Source organism: Panthera tigris, chromosome C1 (assembly GCF_018350195.1).
Source record: "Panthera tigris isolate Pti1 chromosome C1, P.tigris_Pti1_mat1.1, whole genome shotgun sequence".
Taxonomy (NCBI): domain Eukaryota; kingdom Metazoa; phylum Chordata; class Mammalia; order Carnivora; family Felidae; genus Panthera; species Panthera tigris.
The window spans coordinates 160134587-160144446 of NC_056667.1; the positions used below are offsets into that span (position 1 = coordinate 160134587).

Sequence of the window (9860 nt, forward strand, 5' to 3'; positions counted from 1 at the left end):
TTACACATGCTCAGCAAGGAATTATTGACAGAGTTTTTTTTTATTTGATAGGCATTCAGATGGACGCAGAGTCAAATCAGTAGGGGCAGAAATAAGAAAAAGGTAACGTGGGAAACATTAAGAACAAGGTTGGCAAAGATCTCAAGTGGCAAGAGAAGGAAAGGCCAAACTGTTCAGGGTAGGCATTTAAAAGAGGGCTGAAGTCCAGGAGCGGCTCCTCAAAGGACTCCGAGCTGAGAGGCCACATAGCCTGTGAAGAGGGAGGCTGTCCTGGCAGCTGTCTGTCTGTGGGAGGGAGGTCAAGAGAGTGTAACAGTGCAAGGTGGCATTGCCTGGAGGGCCTGCTGGTCTGAACTTGAAAAATAGACAGAAAAGCCTGTTCCTCTTCAAGGATGGGAGAGCTAAGGGAAAGCTGGGCCCGGGGGACCAAAGTCAATATAGAGGTGGCCAGAAAAGCTGGAGACAGCCTGCTAGGTTATCAACCTGTCTGGATAGGCACAAAGGCAGAAGTTGGCCAGCCCACTCCTGAGGGCACGGTACCACAGAAAGGTAAACAGGGAGGTCCAGGCCAAGGGCCCAGTCTGAGAAGCGCCTCCGACCCTTCACAGGATTCAAGGGGAATTACCTGCATCAGAGCTGGAGGGAAATGTGTTTGGAACTGCAGCCTCAGGGCCACTTGCCCGTGCCGGGTTGGAGTGTAGACAGCCACTCGCCCCTTCCTATGGACAGCACCTTTGTACTGGGGATCTTGTAAGGCAGGCCCTGGGAAAGACTTCTGCTTCTGAATCACTCTGTTTTCAGCTAAAGAAATAAGAACTTGAGGGTAGTTACAGAGTCCTTGGCTTGCTACCTCCTTTTTTCTTCCTGAGCTTCCCTCCATGAGTTCATGTCCTGAGGGAAATTCATCAGCCTTCCTATGGGCCCATCTCCTAGCCTCCCGGGTGAGGAACCACACGAACATATTAATTTGTGCAAATAAACGCTGAAGACCTGGACCTAGAATTAGTCTCTGGAAAAAGGGGGGGTGGCTGTGTGCGATCTGAAACGTGGAACCCCAAGGTTCTAACTTCTAACTGTGGACTGCTTTCTTGGCGAGGGCCCTTGCAACTCTGAGGTGGAGATTCCCAGTGGGGGTGGTGGGGACACATCAAAATCAGTTCAGGTGTGGAGCGGGGGGGTCACACCGTCCACCTATACTGATGGTGAGAGCGCCTTCGAAAGGAGCATATTCTCCTCACTTCACCCCCCACGTACAAACTGCTATTTTAATAAGCCAGTTGCGAAAGGGAGTGTGTCATAAACCTCAGGGTTGCTGAGATGGGGGAAAAAGATGGGAAGCTCTGCCTTGGAGTAAGCAAGTATTTCCCCACCGCCTGGCATTATAGGAAAGCTGCCTGGCCTGCTCCAGGCGGGCCAGCCCGCTCCGGCAGGATCAGCGAGCCTAGGGTATAATCTTTGGCTTCATCCCTGCTGTGGTAGTTGGATAACAAAGCCTGTGTTTCTCTTTAACCTTAGTTTCTGCCAACCTTAACTGAGAACACCAGTGAATGAATGGCTGTTTGCCGTCAAAAACAACATGTAAGGCTTAAGTCTGCAGAAGGATAGAAAGACTCTAAGCAGATAAATGCAAAATCCTCCACTTTGGGCCAAGAAATCAACTGCACATCTACAGAGAATGAAGCTGTGTCCAAACAGCAGCTCAATGAAATGGGTTCAGAGGTTTTATCCGCTAGTAGTTCAACAGATGTCAGTAAGGTGACTTTTCTTTAAATTGTGGACTCAGATATGTAGCATCATCTAGATCAAGGAAGGAAAATAATTCTTCTTCTGCACTCTGTGATTTGCTTAATCCAGGGCACCGTGCTAGAGACTGCCTTAAAGAGACCCGAACCGGTCTTATGGAAAATTGTTAAAGCAATTGGCAATACTTCACAATTTTTATTTTATTTTGAAGTTTATTTATTTATTTTGGGGGAGAGAGAGAGAGCAGGGGAGGGGCAGAGACAGACACAGAGAGAGAGAGAGAGAGAGAGAGAGAGAGAGAGAGAGGCAGAGAATCCCAAGCAGACTCCACACTGTCAGCATGGAGCCCGAGGCAGGGCTCAAATTCACAAACCGTGAGAGATCATGACCTGAGCCGAAATCAAGAGTCAGGTGCTGGGGCGCCTTGGTGGCTCAGTCGGTTAAGCGGCCGACTTCGGCTCAGGTCATGATCTCGAGGTCCGTGAGTTCGAGCCCCGAGTCGGACTCTGGGCTGATGGCTCAGAGCCTGGAGCCTGCTTCCGATTCTGTGTCTCCCTCTCTCTCTGCCCCTCCCCCGTTCATGCTCTGTCTCTCTCTGTCTCAAAAATAAATAAAATAAACGTTACAAAAAAATAAAATTAAATTAAAAAAGAGTCAGGTGCTTAACTGACTGAGCCACCCAGGCGCCCCAGAATTGGCAATATATAGATTGAACCAGAAAAGACTTGGGAGGTGGGGAGATATCCACAATGGTTGTCTTCTCGTGTTTGAAGAACTGTCCTGATAAGAAGGAACTAAATGTATATGCTGTGGCTCCAGAGCTCACAACGAGGATCGGTGGGTGAAAAGCAGAGGGAAAATGACTTTGAGAATGATAAAGAAATGTCTAATAGTTAGAAATGTCTAAAAATGGAAGGGGCTGGCCTTGGCGAGAACGAGTAGCTCTCGCTGGATGCATCCGAACAGTGGGAAGCTGCTGTTGACAGGCAGGCTATAAAAGGCATTATGCACCTTGCAAACACTTGAAGAAGGGGACTCCTGAAGCCTCTTTTGGCAACCCAGGAGAGAGCCTGGTAGCTGGCTGCAGCTGTTAACAGCATAGTGCAGGTGTCCATGGGTGCAAAAGAGGGTGGAGTCAAAATATCAAGTTAACCCTTCTTTGGCCTTGTGAAAGCATTCCGTAACTATGCATCGCCTGGCAGTGCTGGTGGGGTTCACAGGCGGTTACCGAGGGTTTACATTTTGCAGCATTTCCCTGCGGACCTCACGGAGGAAAACAATGGGCCTTGTTGCAAAGCCAGGTTTGGATTTCAAAGTTAAACTGAAGTTACCTCTGAGTACAATTAAAAAGGATACGTCAAAATTAAAACCATTGTTAGAATTAATCAAAGATTTAGAAAGGTAGAATGAACTCCAGAGCTGGAAATTACTGATTTAAACAATTGTTCTCACATTTTAAACCACATAATGAGCTAAAAATTATGAAGCCTCAGAGTATAGCTGTAAAGAGTAGTCTAAAACCAAAGTCAGAATGAAATGTTTTAGCTTTCAAAACTGAAAAGCAGAACAATTACTCCCTACAAAATGGTATAGGAAGAGGTTTCTGACCCCTGCTAATTGTTTTATTATTCTTCAGAGGGGCACTCTGGCAGCATTTCCCTGGGTTTTCAGTAATTACACTCCATTCAGTATCTGAAGAATTACAATAATTCCACACAGAATATACTCGTGCCCTTCCGATGCAAAGCCTTTACAGAAGTGAAAAAACAACTTACAGTAAATTAGCAGGAAAATTATCATAGTTACTGTTTATTTCAGGGCTCCATATATCAGAGGCTAATTCTACATTGTATGTTACGTTTTCTTGGAGGTATTTGTAGTATATTTCACATGCTGACCAACAGACATGCTGGTTTTTAGGATCTTTTATGAAAATGACGTTCAAACTTTTCCGATTGCCTCTCTGTGTATGAGAAATTACCCAGTGCAGACGCATGTCACTTAATGCTTGACAGAGTCCGCAAAGCCTCAGTATTCAGCAGGCTGCGATCAGTGTTCACATACACTTGTAAAGCTTTGACTCTTCTGTGAGTTTTTTTTTCCCTGCCAAATAAGTTGGGGTTTTGTTTGTTTGTCTGTTTTAACACTACAGAAGATTTCTCAGTCATTTTGTATACTTTGGCAAGCCAAGGGTCCATGAGAGAAGAAAGCAAGGACTAGAATTACATGGCCACTCAGAGATAAGAAAATCTCTTTCCCTGGCTGGAGCCTGATCAATTTTCTGCTCGTGTTAGAATTAATCCACCATCTCCGCGGGACCCCCTTTAGAGTCTGAGCAGCAAAGGTGTCCTGAGACAATATACAGAGTCTAAGGGTCCCAGCTGCTGTTCAAATACCATCAGCAAGAAATGTGCATACATTCTGGCTGAGAAATGGTCTCATGGATGTTTTTCCCCATGTTTCTGCCCTTCATATTTTTCCTCCTTTCTTCTTTTGTCTTAAACTAAGTTGAGTGCAGTATAAAAAATTCACTTATAAGTCTTTATGGCAACCAAAACATTGCAAAGAAACTGAGAGGATCACTTGATGACAAAATTAACAAAGGTTAAATAAGTTACCATCCATCCATAAAGTTGAATACCTACTCGTTTTTTAAAAATGCTTTAAAATGCAAGTGGCATGGAAAACAGTCACAATGCCACGTGAAAAAACATGTATCACAACAGAAATACATATGTAAAATGTGACTTCAATTGTTTGAAAAATTTTTACTTACTTATTTTTAAAGCATTAGAAGGAATTGTACTAAAATATTAATGAAGTGACTCTGGGAGGTGTATTCTAAGTGACTTCTACTTTGCTCTTAACTTTTATTCATTTTCTCAAATGTGCACGCATTAGTGTTATGATCAGAAAGGAAGAAGAAGGAAGGAGAGAGGAAATCAGATAATTGAGATTAACATTAAAACACACCCTTTGGCTGGAAGATTAGAAGGGTCAGTAATGCACAGTGTTGAGAAAAATGTATAGGTAGAATATTTTGATTATATTCAGTCTAATCTAATGCCTCATTACTGAGTCCTGTTTCTTATGAGGCACTTGATAAGCTAACCCTTCTCCAAATCTCGGATAGTCACAAATTTGCTTACAAGTTCACAGTGACCTCTGGGAAGGGATGGTGAAAACGAGTCCTGAGGAGTAAGACACAGTCTGAGAAACAACAGACTGATTTTTATGTCAGAGGCACAAACAACTCAACTAGAATTATGCCATTAGTACTCCTCATCTGAGAAGTGCCTTGTATGTGTGACTATAGATGCCTCTTTCAAGTAATGAAACCTGTTCTACATCAACCAGCTGCCTCCAGATAGTCAATGTCTCAGAACAGAATGTTTTTCACGGGCTCAGGTGTTACTGAAATAAATCATCGTTTGGTTTCCTTTATAGACTATACACTAAGCTTACTTGCATTTCATTCTTTCTTTTTTTCTCTATTCTTTTTAGCGCATGATTGCGAATACTGCCAGAACAGTGAGATACTGCAGGAGCCAGCCCTTCAGTAAGTTAAATGCTACCGTGTGCTGCAATCTAGATCTGGGTGATTAAGTCCTTTTTAATGAGGCTACTGAGACATTCTAGAAGTCTGGGTAGTATTTGATTGTGTCAGGGGCACTTTGGACCATGAATTCTCATGGGATAGAGGCCTTGAGTTGAAGGATTTTCTAGCTGTAGAACTAGAAACTAACCATAGAAATACTATTTTATGAATGAACTTAAAGAGAATAAATTTGCTCTTTCTAGTGTGACTAGAGACGACTAAGGCATGATCACCAACGAATCCTGCCTCAAAGCAACTCTTTATGACTCACTGCTTGATGTTGAGAAACTCACATCAATTCCTGATGACTCAGTTTTGTCGTTTATAAACTGGGAAAGATAATATTTATTGTCTCTTGGGGTGTTGCAAGAATGCATTAATGGGTATAACACATTTGTAAAAGGTCCCATAGCAGGAATTCATATTCTATTTCTAGTATTCTCAGGTGAATTTAAGATGTTCTTCCTAAATCTGAACATATAGCAAAATAACTGCTGCCATACAATGCTTTAATATAAAACCATTACCAATAATAAATAGCAACCTTAAACCGATGGGGATTAGGTTGCATCACAGAACCAGATCAGCTCGCCAGACCAGTGCTGCTGTCTCCTGGGCTGGGACTTTGGGTGGGGGTGGAGCTTTGGCTCCCTTGCGCTGGGCTGGGAGTCAGAAGGTGGCCCCTATAAAAGTTCTTTGCTAAATTCATTGTATGAGTCACTTGAAGTCATTTGGCTCATTAAGCCAACATGATCATTTGAGATGGACGTGACTTTGAGGCTACCAGTACTGTCCCTTCCAATAAACCTTGTGCTAAAAGAGGCTAAAAGTTTCTCAATTTACTAACCAGAGCTGTCTTTACCCTCCCTAGCCCAGGACTGGCTCAAAGTGAGGGTTTGCTAATGCAGGATGCCAGAACTGAAAACTTCTCACTTTTTAATGTACAGAGGGGGAAAAAAATCTATGAAAAGTAATCTTTCCTTAGGGAGCAAGTAGCCCTTTAAAAATTTTACTCAAATGACTGTGCCTCCTCTTCTTTCCAAAATGGGAATAGTCTTACATGTCGTCAACCGTTCCTGCGTGGATTCTGCAAGGATTAAAATGTCTCACATCTCTTCATCTAGTAATTTACTGTATGTATAAAGACATGGTCTTAAAGCAGCCATACAAGTGAAATAGGAGAATATATAAGTGATGTCAGTCTACAACAAGGCCCATGAACCCATGGCCCTTTGGGGCTCTAGGAAATTCCTGAAATGAAACACAAAATTTCTGTGCCTGAGAGGGTTTGTAGCCTTGGGAAGGTTCTCAGTGAGATCAAAGAACTGTGATAGAATATGTTTTGTTCCATAAGCTTCTTTGGAAGTAAATCCTACATTCATTCTCCTACATCTTCTCCTAGAAAGGTGGGGGTGGGCTGGGGGGATTTTATATATATGTGTGTATGTGTGTGTGTATATATATATATATATATATATATATATATATACACACAATATCCACTGCATATGTTGAAGTTATCAGTAACTGCTGGTAAACAACAGCTGCTCAGCTCTGAAGTCAACAGTCTATAGATAAAGCTATAGGAATAGATTTGTAAACATTGTGGGAATATGTACAATGTAATTACAGTATATTGTACATATAGAGTACACTGCCAGGGAAAAAGCGAGGAATTAAACACTGTGGTATTATTTATATGTGATAATTATACTGATGAGTTTCTTCCTAGAGCAAGTAGGGGCCTTTGTATTTTCTCTCTGCTATTCTGTGTTCAGACCTGCAACACTACCCTCCACCCCATATGCAGATGGCATTCTAACTGTCTTTGGGAGTGATGTCAGTGCCCTGCTTAGAAAAGAGCCCCCTACTGGTGATCCATGGGGCAGAGGTAGCCCATGGACCACAGCAGAAGTGTTGGGTCTACACAGAACATGTTTCCCCTTTTATTTGGAAATAGTGTTGCCATTAAAAAATTCCAGGAAAGAAATCCAGACTTTTCATTTCTCTAGAAAAATAGGAAGATCTGGCAACTCAGAATGCAGATTCCCAGACAGCAGCATCATGCGGGAGCTGAATAGTCACTTTCAAAGGGACCTGGGTTTCCAGTTCACCACTGTCAGATTTGGCCTTCCTCACCCATATATATTCTCTGCAGAGGGCTCTGGACACTTATTTGATTCTTTTTTCAGCCTGGTTTTGGAGAAATCTGTGAACTTCAGATGACTCCATTGCTTACATGCTTGGGGAAGTAGGTGAGAATAGAATAGTAATTGGGATTTCCGAACAAGTAGCATCAGGGAATCGAAGGTCTAGCAGAAGTTATGACTTCAGCGCATGAGCTGAGCTTTTCCCTACACGTGAACAGTCTCAAAGAGCACACATCTATGCAGTGATACTGTATACTCTTTGCAAGTAACAAGGAGAGTCAGATTTATTAATCTCACTGGCTTGCTTCAGTTCAGCCCAGGTGTTAAGCACTTTTGTTAGGAGCTACTGAAAACTATGTCTTGGGGCGCCTGGGTGGCTCAGTCAGTTAAGCGTCTTACTCTTGGATTCCGCTCGGGTCATGATCTCATGGTTTGTGAGTTCGAGCCCAACATCGGGCTCTGTCCTATCAGCTTGAGATTCTCTTTCTTCCTCTCTCCTCCCTTCCCACTCTCTCTCTGTGTCAAAAATAAATAAATAAAACTTTAAAAAAAACAAAACAAAAAAAAACTACGTCTTTTGCCATTAGTCCTTGTCTGTATCAAAGGGAGAAGAGAGCTGAGTGTGAGACACAGGTGGGATGGAAAGAGGAAGCAATTTTTAATGTATAACCAGGGGCTATCAGGTGATGCTTTCACTTTAATTTGGTGCCATTTTTTTACAACAAAGGAAAATGATCAAAATAGGTGATTTCAGAGAAGAAAAGGGTAGGAGAGAGGAGATGGAATATCCCAGTGGAAACATTTCAATGAATATGGTATGTTGAGAGGTTTCAATGGAAACTTGGAATCCATGGTAAATGTAACAAATAATTGGAGAAAATAAAGCTGTATCTTATATGCATATATTACACAATGCCAATTTGCTCTCTTCTCTTTCAACAGATCCTGATGCAGCTCAAGCTAATAAGAACCATCAGGATGTCCGGAGTTATGTCCGGCAATTAAATGTGATTGACAACCAGAGAACTTTATCACAGATGTCACACAGATTAGAGCCTCGTCGACCATAGACATTTAAAGTGCCCAGAGCAATGGTTTGCCTCCAGTCCACAGTCTTTCAAAAATGCCATTTATGCTACTACTGACTGTATTGTCACTAGAAAATTCTACAAAACAAGCAGAAACGCGCCCTGAGACATGTCAGGGCTGCAGCGTACCAGCGTCATAGTAAGAGAAGAAATTCTTTGACTTGCATAAAGCTTTCACACTCTAGCATAGGAATCTCCAATTTGTAGTCACACTATTTTATTTCCAATTGTGCCATCCTCTTTGCTGAAACATAAATTAAGTCCCGATGATAATGGTAGAAACACCATTGTCAAGAGACATATCAAGCCCCTGACAGTTTTTCTCAGAGAGTTGGCCGAGTGAGATGTGCTACAAATGCTGTGGTGGTATAGTTTCACAATTTTATCTCAACCTTGATTTTGGAGCATGGGGGTCTTGGAAGGTGTTGAGGAATCACATAAATCCAAACCATAACTTGTATTCTAGCATCTTCATAGTCTTACCTCTGAAGGAATTAAACCCAACCACATTACTATAAAACATTATGGCTATTGATGTAATTTAGGGAGGACTGGTCCATAATTTCTGGATGATATATAGAATAATATTTATGTTTACAATGTAACTTTTTTAAACTCACAAATCAGGATTACATACATAAGAATTCCACTAAGAAACTCCAAGGTTCTAAAAATTGCCAGCGTTAAGATAAGAAAAGAACATTTCAAAAGAGCACAATATGCACAAAACATTTTTCAAAATTAAAATATTTTCCTGGGCATTAAAAATCTTTACTATTGGCTAATTATTGTTACTGACTAAAAAAACACATATTTTCTGGACTTAAATGTTATTACAGATATCTTAATTTTCAGCAATTGTTTTGCACTTTCAAATAGATTGTAAATAGTTCATTCAATCAATGGTATAGAGTTATTTATTTGCTATATAATAGATATTGTGCCAAATGATTACTTTTTATTTATTTTATTTAGTATGTAATTTTGGAGTACATTTTTTCCTCTTTTCACAATTAGGCTACATTTAATGTGTAGGAATTGTATGTATGTATATCTTCTGTAAATAACAGTATCTTCATTAAATATAATTGTTGACAAGAAAAGGTGGTGCTGTTCTCAATTCCTATAATATGGGAGGGGTAACCATTCGGTATGGTGGGGACTCAGATTTTTTTTAATTGAAATAAAATTCACATACTATAAAAATCACCCCTTAAAAGTGTAAAATTCAGTGGCTTTTAGTATATTCACAAGGTAGTTCAACCATCGTCACTAATTCCA

The 9860-nt window shown here is 41.2% G+C and overlaps 1 protein-coding gene across 4 annotated transcripts in view; it reads left to right on the plus strand.

The window, feature by feature from the left end:
- Positions 1–9627, plus strand: part of RAPGEF4 (Rap guanine nucleotide exchange factor 4) — a 288747-nt gene extending 279120 nt beyond the window's left edge. For all 4 annotated transcript variants that reach the window (XM_042994712.1, XM_015541285.2, XM_042994713.1 and 1 more), the window contains 2 exons: positions 5248–5302; positions 8434–9627. In XM_042994712.1, coding sequence (XP_042850646.1) covers positions 5248–5302; positions 8434–8561 — 183 coding nt within the window. In that variant the 3' untranslated portion in view covers positions 8562–9627. The remainder of the gene's footprint in view (positions 1–5247; positions 5303–8433) is intronic.
- The last annotated feature ends 233 nt before the right edge of the window (positions 9628–9860 follow it).